Genomic DNA, 20999 nt, shown 5'->3' with positions numbered 1-20999 from the left:
TAAAAGGGTTTTACTGCTTTTCTGAGATATGGGAAGGAGGCCAGCCGTTTTCTACAGAAAGGGCGGATTAACCAACCTGTGTCGGTTTAGATTACTGCAGGTGGCTGTTCTGAAAGGAGGGCACCGTGAAGCTGTCAGAGACCCCGCTTCAGGCCGTCAGCAGGAGGTTACATGTCACTCGTGGCTTGCCTGACCTTCCCCCTGGTGAAGGCGGCAGAAACGTACTGAAGGCCCGTGAAGCTGACTGCCTCAACATGGTCCAAGAAAAACTAAGATAAAGCTCACGCTTCCGAGTGACTGTTTCTCACAGCTCAGTGGCTGGGAGTGCTTCGTTCACAGGGAACCACACCCTGATAATAAGGCACAGTCCACACCCCATTATCCATCGGAGTTGATACAGGAAAAGGGCTGAGGCTGAAAATCACGACTGGCATCAGAGTCTGTGTAATGTTTCTGTAAACTACTCCCAGGGGGTTGGAGTCTCAGCCAATGGCGTAGGGCTTCCAGCAATACCTGGGGCTAAAGAGTGAGTGAAGAGTTACTGGGGATCACCAGCATGTGCTCAAGAAGCTATCTCCTGCTAAACAACCAGGGCAGCCCTGAGACCCCACCCCTGGGTGTTCAGTTACGACAGCACAAAAAGGTCTCAGTTATAAAGCACACAGCAGAGGCCCTTAGGAGAAAACACCTGACTGTGAGGTGCCAAAGTACAGCCACGTCTTCTTTCTTATGAGAGTGGATTAAATAATAGAATTTCTTAGTCTATTACTGGTTCCTCTCAGAGCAGCAGTCACCTTCAGTAAGTGGGACAAGACTTGGGATACTAAAAGATGCCACATTATGATTCATTGCAAGCACAAGAAATACCTACTAGCAAAGGCAATTGGGCTACTTTTGGACTCATAATAATTTGACACCAAAGGAAGGATCCCAAACTAAAGGGCTCCGTCTCACCATCACAGCATCACAATTTGGGAATACGTAACCAAAATGCAAATGCAGGTACCAAGCTGTTGGATTAGGCCAAAACAAGAGGCCTTCTCCCTGTCCCCCAGAAGGGCCCCCACCTTCAAGGTCATTCTCTGGGCCCTCAATCCCTCCAGAATACTGTGCCCGCCTCCAATGAGGTCATCCATGCCGTGGTGAATGTTCTGGAGGGAGGAGTTAAACTGCAGTGATTCATCCATTGGTATGGTGGTGTCAGAGTCCTGTGAAAGAAACGCAGGCACTTGATTAACTTTGCTTGCCGGTCAGCCCCTGCGGTCCCACCGCATCTGACAGCTCTGCCTGTTGGCCAAGGCCAAGCCAGAAGAATAGCCAGAGGGAATGGTGCAAGAAACAGAGGAACCTAACAGAGGGGAAAAAAAAAAAAGCAAAGCAAAGCAAAGATCTGCAGTGGCCTCTGTCACTTTCCTCAGACTTCCATTACACAAGTCTTGTTAATTCCTGCCTCTTATCATTACCCCCACTTGGGAAAAGCGATTGCTTCAAGACCTCATGGGCTTCTCTCAAAGTCTTTCTCTGACTGCTCACTAACCTAGCTTGTTTCAAATGTTCCTTTACTTGGTTTCCCCTTAATACCACGTTAAATGTTTGCTTTTGTTCTTTAGCTATTTTATCCATAGCTTATCCCTCCACTTAGACTGATACTGACTAAGGACAGAAGAGACAGTGCTTTCCTACTGATGCCCAAATAATGTTCAGATGGGACTGGTCTCCTGAGCAGGCAAGAAAAATCTGCACAAAAAGGAAGGGAAACAAAAACTACTGACCAAGTACTTTCCACTTTGCATGCTCATTACCCTAAGCTCACTTAATCCTCATCCTAACCTTATGAAGTAGTTAACATATTATCCCCATTTAGAGATGAGGAAACTGAAGCCCAGACAGTTGGAATACCTTGTTCAAGTTCTCACAGAGCTGGTAAGAAGTCCAGGAAGGCAAGAATCCCAGTACTGAGTGCAGAGTCTGCTCTCTTAGCCATTCTGTCTGGAGAAACATCAGGACCAATCCTAGGCTCTAAACTGACACTGAAAGTGCACTGTACACAGAAGCAATTCATGACCAGCCGTAATACTGTTCTCTTTCCTGCCTCCTGATGATCACAAACTCTTCTGTCTACCAGAGCCATTCTTACCACATGTCCTGAGCCACCCCAGGACATGTTCATTGATTTTTAGAGAAAGGGAGAGGGAGAGGAAGGTGGAGAGAAAGAAAGAGAGAAAGAGGAAGAAAGAGAGAGAGAGAGAGAAAAAAAACATCGATCCGTCTCCTGCATGCAACCTGCCAAGGCCAGGGATTAAACCTGCAACCTAGGTATGTGCCCTGACCAGGAATCGAACTCTCGACCTTTTGGTGTTCAGGACGACGTTCCAACCAACTGAGCCATACCAGCCAGGGCCATTTTTACCACTTTTAACCACTACAAAGAGATCAAACCATCTTTTCTTTGATGTTCAAGTTGAAAATTAATTAATGCACACATGTTCAATCTCCCTTGATAACACAGGAGTTTCTCACATCCTCTATTCTCAGCACCTCAAATAATGTTCTACATATAGCTAATGCTCAGTGGGTCAGAAGACTGCAGTGTTTGAATCAATTAAAGACTTCATTTATTTGGCAAGCATTTATTGAATGCCTTTTACATACAAATCTTTCTTACTTTCCCACCTGAAAGGGTAGAGCTGATGAGCCACTATCTCTCAGAAAAATGTATGATAGTTCCATATCATAGAATAAATAGGAAGAAGTTCATTTAGTAAGTCCCAAGCCTAAAAAATGCCTAAGTAACAATCAAAAGCCCACATAACATCTTCCAGAGTGTCATAGAGTTCATTACATTATTGGAAATTGGCCATGCTTAGCACTATACCACCAACACGTCTCCATCACACTTTTGAATTGTTAGTCATTGTTACTTGACTGCTTACTCTAGAGACACAGAAACTACAGAGGTACATTCTGAAACACTTGGGGAAATTTACTACAAGTGTGGACACAGCAAAGAGAGTTAAACATCTGCAAATTGGGAACTGATTTGTTCTGATGTCAGGCTTAGAAAGCTAAGACCTCTTTAGAAAACAAACATCTCCATTAAAACACACACACACAAACAAAACAAAACAACAAAACAAAAAACCACGCCAAAACCCACCTCATTTGGCGGAATATAATATGCAGAACATGAAAAAGGTCAGTATGTCCTACATCATGTGCAGAAAATGATCCTATTGAAACCAAAGGGCAAGGACAATGGTGTTCTACAAAATCAAACAAGAAAACCAATAGGCCACTTTCAAATAGGCTCAAAACAAGTAATCCATCTAAAACAAAAAAGTCTGTTAACAAATTCCTCCAAAATTGCGCTCAGCCTAGGGACAAAAACATTGTAATGCATCTGACACTAGAACCACACACATACACAGCACAAAGGCAACTGCCCCAAGGCAGCTTTGAAATGCTGCCTTCGCTAAAAATGGCCTAAGTTCTAATCATCTGTCTCTATCTGATCAGAAAAAAACGTTTCTACCATGTCAACCACGACCTCTCTGCATCGGCCCAGTCAAACCAGGCAATTTTTACCCCAGCTCATTCCCTCAAGTTAACTGCTTCCTCTTCAGGTTTCTGTGTTAGAAAAGAGATTCCCTGTCTAGTTATAGTCTCCGTGGCAATGCACAAGTCTACTGTCATTTCCTGTTGGTCTCCTCATCAGTCTGCTTCAGACACCACCTAAAAGGATGATGCTCAGACCCTGAGCTCCAGCTTCAATGAGCTGTTGAGTACCTGCAGACTCCCACCCTGGTGCCTGGCTTACGTTGGGGGTGAAGGTGCGAGACAGAAGCTCCTCTCGCTGTCTCTCTTGCTGCTCCCTTGTGTATCGCCGATGCTGGAAGTTTCTGAGGGCAGTCTGCAGGTGCTGGACATCATACTTTAACTGGTCAACACGACTGGAATTGAGAGAGAGATAGATATTACATCCCAGGAACCCAGAGTGGCACAATTTGAGGTCACCAGGCTTTGTCTTCAGGAAAGAAGACTTTCCTTACTTCTTCCTATGCCACTCCATGCCACCCTCCCACCCCAAATAATCTGATTTGATCAATTACGTTGAAAATAAAGAAGTAGCTTGTGGTTCAAGTAGGGTTGTAGCACACGAGATTCCAGCAGCTTTACTTAAATACCTGCTGGTCTCTGATTCTGGATGCATGACAGAGAACAGGTGACAGGAAACAGGCTCAATGACCTCTTCCTGACCTCCTATGGATTATATCACTCCCCTGGAAGAAGCCCAAGGGCATCTTTGGCGTAAAGCATCAGCAAAGTTTCATAAAACTTTTGGGAGCAGGGGCTGGGGTAGAGGTGGTGAGGGTGGTTTCATTTTAATTTCATGGGGGACTATCAAACATTAGATCGGTATTTCATTATAATTAGACTGATTGAAGTGATTAAGAGCAAGATTCATTTCAACCCAAGAATGTAGTGGGAGCCAAAGGGTAGAGTAAACTCACTTAGGCTTCAAGTGGCCATGGGTTTGGACAGAAAAACAGTACTGGAGGCAAATTTTCAAAATGACACCAATGAGGTAAGGAGACACAAAACTTCTGAATTTTTATTTTGAGAGAATAAAATTGCACCCCTTATGGGGACTTTATCTTCGCACAGTCTCTGTTTTCCAATGTGTAAATGAATTTCCAGAGCATTCAATAGCCCCTGCGGAGAAAGACCTGTCTTAAGGACTAGGGTTGTTAGGGCACTCACAGTCTGGCATTCTGTCTTTTACTGGGAGGCTCCTTGCTGGACAAAATCTCCAGGCGTTCTAGCTGGCTGAATATCTGGTCTATGCTTGCTTGGATTTCGTTTTCTACTACTGCACAAAAGAGAAAAAAGAATAATTGCTGGAAAAGAGATAGTGAACTTAAATTAGAATGGTAAATCAAACATATCTTTTTCCACACCCAATACTCAAAATATGTATTTCAAAAGGAGAAAAATGCATATGCTATTGAATAATAGAAAAAGTTCAAGTTTTACTAAGTGACTCTGTAAATGCTGTTTCAAATATGTATATATAGTTGTTAATGATATAACAATGCCAATTTTTAAGAGGGTAAATCTGCAGAAATAAATTTCCTGCTGTTAGAAAATAAAATGAACATTTAAATGTTATCCAAAAAGTTTTTAAGCAAAAGTCAGTATTTTCTGATACAGCATGAGGTCTCTTTTCCTTTGAGATTATTCTCAGATATAGATTATAAATATCTAGTAAAAAGACTGCCTATTGAATTCCCTATAGTAATAAGGTTAAAAAACAACAACACACACACACAAAGGGGAAGATTAGTAATCGAAACAGAGGAGAGTTCCCTTAAGGCTTTCCATAAGAATGGGTGGGCTGAAGCCGGAGTCCCCAAAATAGACCAAGTATCAGTAGGAAAGGTCCAGGAAAGAATCCATAGCAGTAAAGATATGATAAACACAGTCATTTTCCTTATCCCTTGTGATAAACCGTCAAAATGACCTCTTTCCATTTCTAATCATGTAACAATGAGATTATTGGGAAGGCAAACAAAGTCAATGGACAGAAACTAAACTGTGCACAAAAGCAGATTGCTTCTTGCCCCATAAATAAGTGACAGCAATGTCACCTTTGTGGTTAGCTAACAAATACAGATTAGAACAAAGTGGGGCACAGAACCAAGAGAAGAGATGCTCTGAAGCTGTGGAAAGGAGACAGGGAAACGGGCATGGTAACAGCCAAGCAGCGAGGTGAGAAGGCAGCTTCGGCAGTGTGTGGGTAGCCAGCAGTGTCTGCATGACCGACTCAGAAAAAGGACCTTTTCTTATGATAGAAAAGACACTGAAAACCACAAAGCAGCCCTCTACTCAAAAGAAATCAGGGTGTGAGAACTAAATTAATTAATATTGCTATTCATTTCTGAATAGGCCTTCTAAAAAGCCACAGTCCTCACTCAGAAGAAATGACCAATTCCAGTTAAACATGTCCGACTTTTTATGGAGCACATTCCTCTAAGGACTAGGTAATGAGATTAAGACAGGTGGAGGAAAGAACTTCCACTCCCACAGGGCCATGTCAGGTTGAGTGGAGGGGTAATGGGGGATGCGACTTGGGGGATTCCAAAGGGCACAATCAGGGAAATCAGTGACTGGGCCACAGGGTTTTCTGCACCTTAACAACAGAACTCATTCCTGGCTGAATCATTAAGCCCCTGAGGCAGAAAGGCAGTCAGGAAACCCAGCCCATTAGCACCGTGTCATCAGAGAAAGGACTCTGGTCTCCATAGCTAATTACTCACAGTGCACAGACTGCTTGTCTGCCGTCTCCAGGCGTCCCATGTGAGACTGGATCTGGTGGACCTGCCTATCAAAGGAAAAGGGAGGAAATGGGTGAGACAGGAGTAATCAACAGCACTTCAGTCAGGAAAGTCAATTTTTCTGATGCCAACATGTAACTGATTTAAATTGACAGCATCACTGAACTGTAAAATTTGTATGTGGCACTTGAGGCCACATGTTTTGGCATGGTTTATAATATCTTAACATTAATATTAATAATAATAATACTGACAGGCAGCATTTATTGAGTGCTTCCCCCATCTGAGACATTCTGCAAAGTCAATACCCTATGAGGAAAGTATTATTATTCTTATTTTATAAACAAGACAACTGAAGTCCAGAAAGGTTATGTAACTTGTTCAAGGTCACATAGCAAGTGATAAACCTCGATCTGGACCCAGCCAATCCCACTCTCTGTTGTTTGACCCAATGTGCTGAGCACTGGTCTGTACTGGGCAGAGTCAAAGGGTGAGAGAGAGATAATCCTTGTTCTTGAGAAACAATGTAATTAGGAATGACAGGCTAGATAGAAAGAACAGTCCCAAGAAGATTTAAGAGAAAACTAACACATGCAAGTGTAAACAAATAGAAAGCTGAGGAGCTAAGCACAGTGGTGCCATGCAAAGGCAAGTGAATGAAAGGGCTGGGGCTGAGACAGAGTAAGCTGGAGTTTTGTGGGTGAAGGGAGTTCTGAACATCATTTTGAAGGGAGACATGATTTGGTGAAGGAAGATATAAAGAAAATGATATGCAAAAAGGCATGCAAACCATGTCATGGGGATTAAAAGGAGGCCAGCCTGTCTGGAAGTCAGGGTCAGAGGGGAAGGGTGGATGAGGCGATTAGTTGGACCATCAGAGGAGGGCCCTCAATGAAAGGGATCTCCTACTTGGTAAACATCTTTCCCAGGCAATATGAGGCCACTGCCATCTCATTTGGAAATGACACTATACCTTGGACCTCTGGCATGGTCCCAGACATCAGGCTCCAGAGCACCCTCGGAAGGCTCCCCAAAGCTTGGCCAAGGTCACCCTCAGAACCTTTCCTGGTGGTCCCTGGGATTCGTCCTTGGAATTGCTTATGCTGGCCCCCAACAACCGCCTCCTGGTGCTTATAGTCTCTCCATGTTAGAGCCATGTGAAAGGGACCTGCTGAGCTCTTATATCATCCCCAACTCGAGGGAAAAGTCACCAATCATCTTCCACCATGAGTAACACAAACTGTGACCGCAAATGTACCAATGTGAGCCAGGAGCCCACATTTGGTTTCTCTAGTCTTTTTCTGGGCTTTCCTGTGGCCTCTAAGCATGACCCATGGCACCAGAAGCAAGGACAGCCTTTTAATGACTCCCAGAGTGATCCTGGGCAAGACTCATGCCCCCTAGAAATCACCACTAGAATCTGAGAGACCAGACTGCTACTTCAGCAGGTAAGTCCAGAATGGGGCACATGGAGACATGGAGGCAAAGGTAGAATGCAGCTTGAGGTAATGAACATCTGGATCAGGGCAACTGTGGAAACAGCTATAGAGGACTGGATGGTAATGCCGATCAAAGGGAGAATTAGAACTTTACTGAAGTCCTGGATGTAGGCAGTGAGGTAAATTTTCAATGGCAGCTTAACAGAGTAAATCTGAAAATTGGTGGCATTACTGACAGGAACAGAAATGAAATAAAATAAAATGAAGTGAGGTGAAAAATAGCCAAGACACTCTGAATAGGTATGAAAGGAATGACCTATCCTACCTGCTATTAAGACTTATTACAAAGACATAATAATGAAAACAATATGGTAACATGCAGGGAGAGACAAAGATAGACAAACCCCAACCCTGACTCAAGAGGAAAGAATAAAGGCCAGAAACAGTCCTACATATTTGGGGACTTGGTGACATACCAGTTGATCGGTGGGAAAACCATGAACTAGAAATTTATTTATTTTTTTTACAACGAAGGCACCATAAAATATAAAAAGACAGCCAGAGACTGGAAGATATCTTCAGCAGATAACAAAGAACTAATGTCGAGAATATATAACAAACAGCTACAAATCAGTAGGAAAAGTCAAACAAAGCATTTTTTTTTCTTTTTTTGTCCAGTACAATTGATTTTTCTAGAGTATTTGCTTATTTTGATTGGCCAATTTAAATTAGTCTGAAAACTTGACTACTATTTTACTGTCAAATTTAATACTCTAACAACCATCTTGTTTTACCCTGTAAATATTAGTGGAGAGGATTATTTGCCTTCTTGAGCCGACCCTGAGCATTCCTGGTGCTAGGCTGGATTTAGATATCATAGACCCCAGTTCCCCAGATCATGGGTGCAAGACATCTCCATCAAGTCTTATTGCAGTGAGAGGGCATCTGCTGTCAGCCAAGTCTCTGTTACCTGGGTCCCGATTTGAGCTGGGCATGTGAAGCTGAGCAGCCATGGGGGCAGGAGATCTCCCTCAGCAGGGGTGAAACAAAGCAATTTTTTAAAAATGAGCAAAGGGCAACTGACAAAAAAGAAAACCCAAATGCTCAGTAAACATATGAAGAGATACTCAACTTTATTAATAATCAGGAAAGTGCAAATTAAAAATAAGGAGAGCCGAAACCGGTTTGGCTCAGTGGATAGAGCGTCGGCCTGCGGACTCAAGGGTCCCAGGTTCGATTCCGGTCAAGGGCATGTACCTTGGTTGCGGGCACATCCCCAGTAGGGGGTGTGCAAGAGGCAGCTGATTGATGTTTCTCTCTCATCGATGTTTCTAACTCTCTATCCCTCTCTCTTCCTCTCTGTATAAAATCAATAAAATATATTTAAAAAATAAAAATAAAAATAAGGAGATATGCCTGGCCAGGCTCAGCAGTTGAATGTTGACCCATGAACAGGAGGTCACGGTTCGATTCCCAGTTGGATGACCAGATTGCAGGCTCTATCCCCAGTGTGAGGCATGCAGGAGGAAGCCGATTAATGATTCTCTCTCATCACTGATGTTTCTATCACTCTCTCCCTCTCCCTTCCTCTCTTAAATCAATAAAAATATTTTTTAAAAATAAAAATAAGGAGATATCACATTTCTCCTATTTGATTGGCAAATATTTTAAAGTCTGATAACACACATTGATATAAGGATGTGGGGAAACTAGAACTCTCATACATGGCCGGTAGGATTATAAACTGGTAGAAACCCTTTTAGTAGGTTTTTGATAAAAACTGGTAGAGTGAGCCCTAACCGATTTGGCTCAGTGGATAGAGCATCAGCCTGCGGACAGAAGGGTCCCAGGTTCCATTCAAAGGCATGTACCTTGGTTGAGGGCACACCCCCAGTAGGTCCCAGGTTCCATTCAAGGGCATGTACCTTGGTTGAGGGCACACCCCCAGTAGGAGGCAGCTAATGGATGTTTCTCATCGATGTTTCTAACTCTCTATCCCTCTCCCTTCTTCTCTGTAAAAAATCAATAAAGTATATTTAAAAAGTAAATAGAGACATATTTCTAAAAAATAAAAACCACACACACACACCAAAAAATAAACAAACAAAAAACTGGTAGAGTGAAATATGTGTATATCCAATGAGCCAGCATTCCACTTCTAGGACTAGGTCCTTGAAAGGAAGAGAATGGGTGTAGGATTCAGTTCTACTCTGTCTTTAAATACCTGAAGCATATGTATTAAATATGAGGCCTAACACATGTTACATTATTCTCTATTTTTGTGTTTGAAATATTTCATACATAAAATAACTAATTTTTTTTTCAGATGAGATTATTGGGAAGGCAATTTCAGATGTTGAATCAATGGTTTAACAAGGATCATGCCCTGACCGGTTTGGCTCAGTGGATAGAGCGTCGGCCTGCGGACTGAAGGGTCCCGGGTTCGATTCCAGTCAAGGGCATGTACTTTGGTTGTGGGCACATCCCCAGTGGGGAGTGTGCAGGAGGCAGCTGATCGATGTTTCTCTCTCATCGATGTTTCTAACTCTCTATCCCTCTCTCTCTTCCTCTCTGTAAAAAGTCAATTAAAAAAAAATCTCTCTAATCTAAGCCAATCTTTAAAAAAAAACAAAAAAAACAAGGATCATTTATTTACTCACTCAGCCATTTGCTCATTCAACAAATAAGTGGGATAGACAATCACAATGGTCCATGGGGAAATAAAACCACAGGTGTGCCTGTAGTGGGACAGGAGTAATATGCTGAGGATACCACAGTAAGTTTATGTTTATTTCAAGAGATATTTGATAGCCTCTCAAGATATTTTGTAGTAAATTTGGTTTGATGATAATACGGGTTGAGGGATTGATTTCCAGTGTTCCACCATAGCACTGCCTTTTGTTCTGTGTCGTTCAATATTGGGAAAAAAAAAAAATCAACTTATGTTTATAAAACCTGCACATAATTTGTGATAGAATGAGGGGTTAAGATGTGACAAAACAAACATTAACATTTTCTATTTACGCTAAAATAGGGATTAAAAAGTATCCTGTCTTCAGATGTTAAAGAAAGAAAAAAAAAAGTCAAATGCACACTATAAAATGCCATTCAATTCTGGGAGCCAACATGTCAAAGAAACCCTATCAATTAAAGGTTTACCCCAATGGGAGATGAACAGGATGACTGAGGGAGAGTTTAGGAATCAAGCCATGAAGACAAACTGTCAAGAGTCTTCCTGACCGGAGTGAAGTGAAATGGAAGATCTTGCCAGTCGCTTTCAATTCTTAAATTCTATGAGGACAGCAGGAGAGATGAGGCCAATATCCACAAAACCCTCTTCAGCTGGCTTTTACTATTTCCTAAGCTAAAAAGGATCAACTTTAATAAGTTGCAGGGAAACATTACTGACTTTTCCCATCCAATCTCTTCTTGCTTCGAATGAACTAGAAAAAAATATGGCCAATAAAGTGATTCCAATCTCTACATTTCATGCCTGAGAGGAAATATATGCAAAACAACAAAGCAAGTATGCATGGCAGGATGGGAACTACTATGTGCCAAGTGGAAAATCTGTTTTAAACTGAACTGGAAATTCAGACAACACACTTGAAGCCAGCAAGAAACAGATACACTAATAAGACCTGCGAGTGTGGACATCAGAAATCAGAAGTCCTAGATGTGTCTAGCATGGGGTCCGTGGTGGGCTTGGGTGATAACATAACTAAGCAGAGACCTAGGAGCAAGTAGGCAAGGGTCACTGTTGCTAATATTTTTTAAAGCGTCAGTAGAAAATCTGGGAAGCACTTTAAAACAGAATTGCTTTTTAAAATTCCATCCATGTTGCCTCTGACTGCCATATGGAAAGATCTGGGTTGAAGTTCTAGTTCCACCATATACTAGCGAAGGTACACTGAACAAGTAATTTAACCCCCTGATGCCTCAGCTTCCTCAACTGTTAATGCAATATGAAAATGCTCTGTGCCCCATTAGCCGAAGCCGGTTTGGCTCAGTCGATAGAGCGTCGGCCTGCGGACTGAAGGGTCCCGGGTTCGATTCCGGTCAAGGGCATGTATCTTGGTTGCGGGCACGTCCCCAGTAGGGGGTGTGCGGGAGGCAGCTGATCGATGTTTCTCTTTCATCGACGTTTCTAACTTTCTATCTTTCTCCCTTTCTCTCTGTAAAAAACCAATAAAGTGTATAAAAAAATATTTTAAAAAAAGAGAAAATGCTCTGTACCCTATACAGCATCATACAAGTTTGTTGTTTTAACCTTACTTATAAATAGTAAAACCGTCTGGTCATTTCCACTTTACCCACTTTGCCTCTAGTATACAGTATGTAGCCTCTGATCAGAAGGCAAAATTAAAAATGGAAAAACTGGTCTTGACATAAGGTAAAGTTCTTAAGTGCAACTGCTCATAAAAATCATCTGGAGAGCTTGTTAAAAACAAAACAGCAACAAAAACAGAGCTTCTTGTACTCCAGACCAACTGAATCAGAATCTCTAGGACTACAAGTGGGGCACCTTTACAACACCGGGATCTCAAAAACAGAAGCCTGCCCATTGGCTCCTCTTTAAAGTTCATTCTAATGCGTTAAGTATAAAATGTTTATTCCACTTTTCATTTTTTTCCCTCCATTCACTGTTCAGGCAGTTCAGGAGTTTGTAAGCTACGTTAACTTTAAAATGTTTATCTAATTCCAATGTCCTGTACATTGGAATTAGATAAACATTTTAAAGCTATGTATCTTGCAGGAGATAATCACAAACTGGGTTCAAACTTCAAGTAAAATTAGTATGTTCAGTTAATGTTGTGTCAATTCAGCTACAATCATTAATTTCTGACACTCCCAGGACTTGGTGTGTTTCCTGTTTTAAATCCTCACTCAAGGATATTTTTCCATTGATTTTTAGAGAGAATGGAAGAGAGAGGGAAAGACAGAGTTGTTAAAGTAGGATTGGTATAGCTATATACTAAAAAAAAAAAAAAAATTGAAAACAGGAACTTAGATTTACACCGATGTTCATATTAGCATTATTCATAATAGCCAGAAGGTAGAAACCCAAGTATCCATCTGCAGATGAATGGATAACAAAATCTGGTTGGTGTTCACACACAGGATTATTATTCAACCATAAAAGGAATGATATTCTGATACATGGCACAACATAGATGAGCTTTGAAAACATGTTAAGTGAAATAAGCCAGACACAAAAGGACATAAACTGTATGGTTCCACTTATATGAGATATCTAGAATAGGTAAATTCAGAAACAGAAAGTAGAAGAGAGGTTACCAGGAGCTTAGGGAGAGGAGATTGGGAAGGTACTGCTTAATGGGTACAGCAAGTTTCTGTTTGGGTTGATGAAAAAGTTCTGAAAATGAATAGCAGTGATGGTTACACAAATGTGAATGTACTTAATGTCACTGATTTGTACACTTAGAAATGGTGCAGGTGGTCAACTTTATGTTCTGTGTATTTTACCACAATAAAAATGAAATAAATCATAAAAGTTCTTTCCAAATAACAGGATAGGTATGATTCCTATTACCATACTCAACTACATGTCTCAGCAAATTCCAAAAAATGCAGGACAATATTAATAAAGGACTACCAAGGAATTTAAATTATGAGAAGCTACATCAAAACTTGATCTTCTTAATGGTAATCTGTAACTAGGTAGGTAATACTGAATGCTACTTGTACAGCAATTTCTTTGTGCCATAAAAACATGGTCTTTAATATAAACCAAATCAGAAACAAAAAAAAGGGGGGGAAATCATAATGTAGCAACAAGTTTGGGGTCAATCAAGAATGGAGACTGACATCATTTTAGGAGCTGCGAGCTATAATGAAACTTTTGACATTAGCCCACTGATGGATCCTTCTAAATTGCTTAAGCTGATCCTGTCTGTGCTGCTTATTTTACCCTCCATCCTATCCTGCCGCACGTCGGCTCTTCTTTTGTACGTTCCCTGACTCTCTAACTAACGGCAAACTCCTTTGGGCAGAGCTTTAACAACCTGGACCACTGAGTTGGCAGGTGCGAGACAAACTATTTTAACCGGTAGATGCAACTTTCCCTTCACTTAGTCTACTCAGCAGGTAGTCACTGCCTCGAAGATCCCGTGAGCCATCCGGCACATCTTTTCGGGCCCCAAGCCAGACCCTCCATTCGCCGTAGACCTGGGCATCCCGCCAGGAACTGACCACTTCCGAGCTGCCTCCAGCAGTGCCCCGGCGGAAAGACTGGGCCTCCACAATGGCCAAAGCCACAGGCCCCAGCTCAGGAGGCCGGTCTCACCGAGCCTGCCTTTGCCCCGCCCGTGCCCCGACGCGACCCTCACTTGTGCGTTTGCTGGTACAGCGGTTCCATGTCGCGGGCCCAGCCGGGTCCGGCTCCGGCTTCCTCCGAACACGTCTTCACAGCCCTCCTTCCGGCTTTCGGCTTCCGGTCTCAGGACCCTCTCTCCTCTACCGGCTAGGGCTGCCCGCCCCGTACGCCTTACTGGTGGTGATTACGAGAGTAGGAAGGGGAACGAGGAAATAGGCCGGGAGAAGAAGGATAACTGTAGTTAAAGGTTCGGCCTCAGATGGAGGACTAGGAGGTATAGATTTTGGCCGGAGGCTGTCTTGAGCATTGAGTCAGGCAGTGGCGAGGGCAGCCTCAGAATACTGGCGTGAGGTCCTCAGAGCAAGGTTGGCGGCGAAGGGGCGGTTACCTGCTCTTCCTTGCTGGAGGCAGGCTAGGCTTCGCGTTAAGCTGTTTGATTGTGGGTCTGGAGATGCGATCTCCCCTGGAGTCTCTGGCACAAGCGTCTCCTATCTCAAATTTGTGTGCTCACTTGCCCACGCACCTACCCCCCACCTCCACGCGCACACTACTTAGTCATCCAATAAACCTACATTGAATGCGTGTTTACTATGTGTTGTGTGTGTTGTGGGAGAAGCTAGGTTCCGCCTGCCCTCAAAGAGGCCGAAATCTAGGAAAGAAAATAAGATATGTAGACGAATAAACGTCTACAAAGTAGAAAGCCCAAGTATTCTGAGCCGAGCTGGCAACACCAACAGCGCTGGTAGGAGATTCAGGGAAGACAATGTAGGAGGCGGCATTTGAATTTGGACTTGAAGGATCTGGACACTTTGGCCTCGCCACATAGGCCTAACCCATTTCCATCCCACTAGGCTTATCTGCGGTTCCTCCCAAGGGAGGAGACGTTCCTCTTCCTTTGAGAAGTTGATGCTACTATTTTCCTGTATCCTGGATCCCACCCAGTTTTGTGTCTCAAGAGACTGTCTATCGTGTACATTCTTTCCCTAACGTTATTTTTCCATTCTAATATTTATTAATGAGTACCTACTATTACAAGGCACAGATATTAGGGGTAGGGATACAAGAAAAACAGCCCTCAAATCTCTCATCTCTCATTGTTGGGAGGACTATTCACGCCCTCAAGTTATATTATCAAGTAGAATACTAGTAAGTGCTACAATTGATAGAAAGAACCATTTCTCTGGAGAAGAGCAAGTGTACAGGGACTTTTAAAAATCGTGAATAGGGCTCAGCCGGCATGGTTCAGTGGTTGAGCATCAACCTAAGAACCAGGAGGCCACAGTTTGATTCCTGGTCAGGGCACACGCCTGGGTTGCAGGCTCAATCCCCAGTGTGGGTTGTGCAGGAGGCAGCCTATCAATGATTCTCTCTCATCATGGATGTTTCTATCGCTCCCTCCCTCTCCCTTCCTCTCTGAAATCAATAAAAATATGTTTTGAAAAAACATGAATAGGGCCTTCAAGAATCAATAGAATTTTAACAGTGTCTTGCACACACTACCACTCTGTATGTTTATTGTTTTGGCCTGGTGGAGATTAAGGGGAGGGCACTGAGAAAAGGCAAATGGGGAAAAGAACATAGATCTTCTGTGGCTGGGTTTAGGGTGTTTGGGGCAATAATAGAATTAGAAGAAAAGTTGGAGGTGGATCATAGGGGATCTTAAATATTATGCTTAGGTTTTTATAGGTTTTTATTCTATAGGTAGTTGGAAGCTATCAGAGGTTGGATAGAAATTTTAAATGTTCTCAAAGAATGTTTATGCCTATACCTTGTTCTTCTTTGGACTTCACCACATCCCTGTGATGTAGTCTGCTTCTCAGTCTGTTAGGCCTCTATATTTGTTTAGTCCTTCCTCTAAAGAGAAGAAAATTCCATCCTTCCATCTTGCTGCACTTTAAACTTCTATCCCATTTCTTCTTCTTTTACGGCTAAACCACTTTATCAGCCAATTGATTTACATTGCTGATATTTTCTATAAGTGACCTGTCCTCCAATCTCTCCTTTGCTCTACTAGGACTGTTTTCTAGGTTTACCCGAGTCCACTTGACTTAGTCCAGTGGCATCTTTTCATGAATCATCCTACATATACTCACTGAGCTCATACAATATAATACTAAGGCTGGGTTACAAAGATGAATAAGACACTAGCTTGCCATAGCAGTTCTTTAATATACCGGGAGGGAAACATCTACATAGATAGTTAGAATATTATGTGGTGAGTGTGGGGTAGAAGTAATGACAAGTTTTACCTACAGTATGCAGGGAAATATGAATAATAATTCACTGTTCAGAATTTCTTAGTGCAAATGTGCAATAATAGTGTATCTTCCAATCATGTGTTCTCTTGAATTCTTTAGGTCTTAATCACTGCATTCCTAGAATATGATTTCATCTAGTATTGACTACACCCCTACCTTCCATACAGTGAAACCAGTTGGCAGAAGGGAAGGAGTGGAGAGGTCAGGGGCCAATGGATGGAGCAAGAAGAGAAGTCCCATTCATGCAAGAAATATCTAGCCCTCACCTGGACCAGCTTAAGACGGACCTGGTGGCTCATAAGGTCACTACATTGATCAGAAGAAAGGATGTTGATTGTAAAAACAAGTTACAATGGTCTTGAGTGGAAATAGGCATGGCCAGTCACCTTTGGAGGACTGCCTGACATGTGGTGCAAAGCCTGTGGAGGGCGTGCAGTGGGGTAGTGGGGAGCCCCACACAGGGCAAAGGATGCTGCCACCCCCGCTATTCTGGTGTGCTGTAAACTGGAGGCCGCCCTGTGATCATAACACAGGCTGGCAGGAGCCATGGCATGGACCCACACAGGTGGCTCAACCCCATGGGTCAGTAGTGGATTGTCAGTAGGCCAGAGTTCTGAACTTATCCTGTATCCAATGTGAATGGGAATCGCCTCCAAATTAGCAAGTCAGTACCATTCTGGTCGCCTGATCTTGTGCAATGCCACAAAAGAAACACTGTGCTGGCCAAGAGAAGCAATCTGCTTGCCAGATTGCCCTAGACAACCCATAGGCATGAGCGCTGAAAAGCTTTTCAGGGCACCTGGTCGACTCCATATATGTGGTGAAGGGTTCAAGAGTACCCTGAAGAGAAGAAACAGACTTGGATAATCCCAACCACTGGATGGGGACTTAGAAAAATTCAAAAATAGCATTTCAAAGTGTGGGGACCCCTGAGGCCCGGGACCTGGGCCAGGGACTCTGCTTGCCTAGGTCTCAGGACCATATTGGATGGTAGAATAAAGATGGTCTCATAGTCTTTGCTACTGCCCCCATTAAGAGGTAGCATCTAATTCCATTCCCTTTGAATCTGAGCTGGCCTCAGTGACTTGCCTGACCAATAGAATGTGGCAAAAATGAAATCCTGGGATTTCCAAGGCCAGGTCATAAAAAACTTTGCAGCTGCTCCCCAGCCTCTTGGAACACTCTTTCTGGTAGCCCTGAGTCATCTTGGAAGAAGTCTGACTTCCCTGAGGCCATGATGCTGGACAGGCCATGTCTATAGATGTTCCAACCAACATGCCCCGTTGAACCCAGACACCAGAAATGTAAATGAAGACATCTTGTACCCTCTGTTCTAGTCTACCCACCTGCTAAATTCCACAAAGTGACCTCTGCACACTCCACATGAAACAGAAGAATTGCTCAGCTGAGCCTCTGCCTGAATTCCTATCCCACAAAACCAAGAGATATAATAAAATGGATGATATTTTAAGTCACTGAATTTTGGGGCAGTTTGCAGTAATAGATACCCAATCTCAAAATGTTTGTCATCTAATTGGGGAGACAGGGTTCAGGGCTTATGAAAAGGTAACAATGCAAGAGAAGGTATGAATGTGCAATGAGTAGTAAATAGTTAAGTTCTGTCAGAATGCAGAAAAGGAAGAGATTCCTTTGAATCTGGATGATAAAGGAAGACTTTCCGGAAGAGATGGGGTTGCAGCTGGACCTTAGAATACAAAAAGTAGTAAGACTTATGGAGAGGCAGGCACAGGGCATGCCTGGCAAGCAGAGAGGCAAATCTGGAAGGTGTAGGTAGTCCCAAGAGGCAGTCTGTGTGGTTCATCTTGGCTAGAGCAGAGGGTTTCTGCCACAGAGGAGAATGGAGCTGGAATGAAGCAAAGTCATACTGCAGACAGAAAAAAATGCTTTGCCTCTATCTTGTGGTCTTGGGAACTGTCTGGAGGGCTGTGAGCCTTGGGTGATGGAATCAAGAATATTTCAAGAAAATCATTATGATGACTTCATGCCCTCTCCTTTTATTTAAACTTCAAGAGATGCCCCATAGTTCTGCATTTCCAGGATTTGACAAACCAATCCGTAGTCAGCCTGCTTGTTCCCTCTATGGTCTGATAAACTGGGAACACATCCCTCTGAAGAGTCTTTTTGGTCTGTCCAGTTTGATGAAACAATTTGGATCTCTGAAACTACATTCACCTGTTGTGTCTCTCTGGCCATCTCGAGCAAATTCAACGGACTAATTCTCTTAACCCTTCTACTAAACCATCAATGCTCCCTATACTTCCCCAGCCCTGGGCTCCATCCCCTCTCACATATCTTCTGTTCCTGTTTCCTCCTGACTAACCCCCACCCCTTGCCCCTATTGTCTATGCCACCTGTGCCAATGCTCAGGCACCACCTCGAACAATTGGTGCCAGCTTCAAATATATCTCACTTCCTCTACTAAACCGTGAGAGCCTATTGAACAGTCCTCATCATTCCTCAACCACTCCCTTCCCTTTCCAATCCTCCTCCTCAATGTTGCCCCAAGATCTTTCTAACAGAGATTTGATGTCATATATACGTCAAGACTTTTAATAGCTCCCTGGTGCCTAAGAAACACACTTGGCAGCCCTCCTTACTGGCCGCATCCCTGGCCATTTCCCCCGTCCTAACTAGAGGAATTGCAGCTCTTCTCACGAGGGCCTCTGTGTCTTCTGGCCTTTGCATGCACTGTTCCCTATGCTTCAAACACGCTCTCCTCTGCCTCAAGCCTGATTAACTCCCACTTTCTGGAGTCTCAGCTCTGGTCTCAGCTCCCTTGGGATGCACCCCGGACATCCAGGCAGGGTTGAAATTCCTCCCCCTTGCTCCTCTGGCACCTGGTGCTCCCCCTCAGCATTTGTTTCACAATTCTCTGTCCACTAACTGGAGCATTTCCCCAGCATCTAACTCAGCGACTCATACGAGGTAGGTGCTTGTTAAATATCTGTTGACTTGAAATGCACTCCATTTAATCAACTCACTCTCTTAAATAGTCTACCTTCCTGCCATGTCAGAAGCCCAGAATTATTTGAAAGTTGACGTTTAGGCAGTTATAGACTGCCTGATCAGTGGAGCCATTCTTCTGCTGAAAGAGTCGTCGCTTGAAATCAGTGCAGAGTGCTAAACGAAACGCTCCCTTTTTAAGCACTTTCACAACTGTTTCACATTCTGGGCTCATAACCACCTGGTGGGAGGCAGGACAGGCATCACCATCCTGGTTTGCTAGACAAACATGCTGAGCTTCAGAGACATTAACTTGCTTTCCCAAGCTGGCCGTGGGAGAGCGGGGGGCTAGACCCAGGCTGCAGTCACACACAACCCTTTAGGTAACTACTGCATCATCCTTCCTCTTAGACTCAAAGAAGGCCTTGCCACAGATAAGTAAGACACCCCTGACGGCTTCCACTTTGAACAGCAACAAAACCCTAGTCGCCCCACCAAAGCCAGAGAAACATAATCTCACTGCCTCTGGGTTTGCTCCCCAACCCCTTCGATTAAAACTGAGCAGACAGAAAGGATGACATTTCTGAACTCAGAGGCTGCAATGAGCTGAGGAAAACAAGCATCTGTGGCCCCTGCCGGGACCCACCAGGTGGAGGAGATATTGCCCCGGGTGCTGCAGGAGGTCTCCCAGGAAGCTGCCCTCCACGGAGAGTCCATCAGCAAATTGTCTCATGTAGCCATAACAGCCAGGAGCAAGGTGGGGGGAGCAGGGTTTTGTCCAAAAAGAGTCAGTGTATTGTAAACATGATAAAAGGGGCTGGAAAGCCCCACTTATCACTGACTAATGTGTCCCCAGGTCATGGGGAGCCGGACCCCCACCAGCAGCCCTGAGCAAGGAAAGAGAATTCCCAATTAACCCCATCACCTGTGAGTGGGGCCAGGGCAAAGGTCTGGCTCTTCCTCTTGCTAAGTGATTCCCATGGTCATTAGGCACTAGAGGGGCTCAGCACGGACAGGTTCTAGGGAGCCCTCTGCCAGGCTGCAGAAATGCCTCCGAGCCCCCTGCTTCTTGGGGCCACAGGGGTCAGGGTGGGTGTGTGGGCATCCTTGGAAGGAGAGGAGGTCTGAGGAAAGCAGAGGTAGCATGAAGCTGGGGCAGCTGCAAGGGGAGGGTGGTGGTCTCCTGGCTAATCATGGAGCAATGGGTTGGCTTCATTTATACTTGAGGGACAGGATGAGGAATTAAGTCTCTTTGGGCTCTTAATTCTAATGATCTCATTTATTTCTTACAATCCCCGTGAGTGTGGGTATCTTAACTTATAGATGAGAAAACTGAAGCCCAAAGTTACGTAGTGGGTAAGTGGTTAGCCAAGACCTGAACTCAGGCCTTGCTGACTCCCAGCCTGGGCATTTCAGTGTCAGTTGGACCAGATGTACCAGATCAGTATTTAAGTCTGAAACTTTTAAGGGATGTTGGGCCACGTGAGTTCTACTTTCTTTGAAATATACTTCACCCCCACCCCCACCCCCACCCCCGGGGGCCTTCCTTGGTGGTCTTTGTCTCCTCCTTTTGGACCCCCGTTTTGCTGGACCATCGAGGCATGGGATAGTAGACAGAGTTCAGGATCTGATACACAGAGTCTGAGTGTGACTCTCCAACTTGGTC

General features: G+C 43.8%; 1 protein-coding gene across 5 annotated transcripts in view; it reads right to left on the bottom strand.

Annotated features, from left to right (window-relative positions):
* Window positions 1-14295, bottom strand: part of GOSR2 (golgi SNAP receptor complex member 2) — a 28219-nt gene extending 13924 nt beyond the window's left edge. Inside the window, exons 1-5 of one of the 5 annotated variants that reach the window (XM_079796883.1) lie at window positions 14125-14268; window positions 6318-6382; window positions 4762-4870; window positions 3818-3950; window positions 1068-1208 (exon numbers count right to left, since the gene is read on the bottom strand). In XM_079796883.1, the coding sequence (XP_079653009.1) occupies window positions 1068-1208; window positions 3818-3950; window positions 4762-4870; window positions 6318-6382; window positions 14125-14153 (477 nt within the window). In that variant the 5' untranslated portion in view covers window positions 14154-14268. Of the gene's footprint in view, window positions 1-1067; window positions 1209-3817; window positions 3951-4761; window positions 4899-6317; window positions 6383-14124 lie in introns of all 5 variants that reach the window. The other 4 variants (XM_079796882.1, XM_079796886.1, XM_079796884.1 and 1 more) reach the window with 4 other exon arrangements.
* Between the last annotated feature and the right edge of the window lie 6704 nt (window positions 14296-20999).

The sequence above is a fragment of the Cnephaeus nilssonii genome (genome assembly GCF_951640355.1).
Source record: "Cnephaeus nilssonii genome assembly, chromosome: 19".
Taxonomy (NCBI): domain Eukaryota; kingdom Metazoa; phylum Chordata; class Mammalia; order Chiroptera; family Vespertilionidae; genus Cnephaeus; species Cnephaeus nilssonii.
This window is presented reverse-complemented; position numbering and strand designations above follow the sequence as displayed.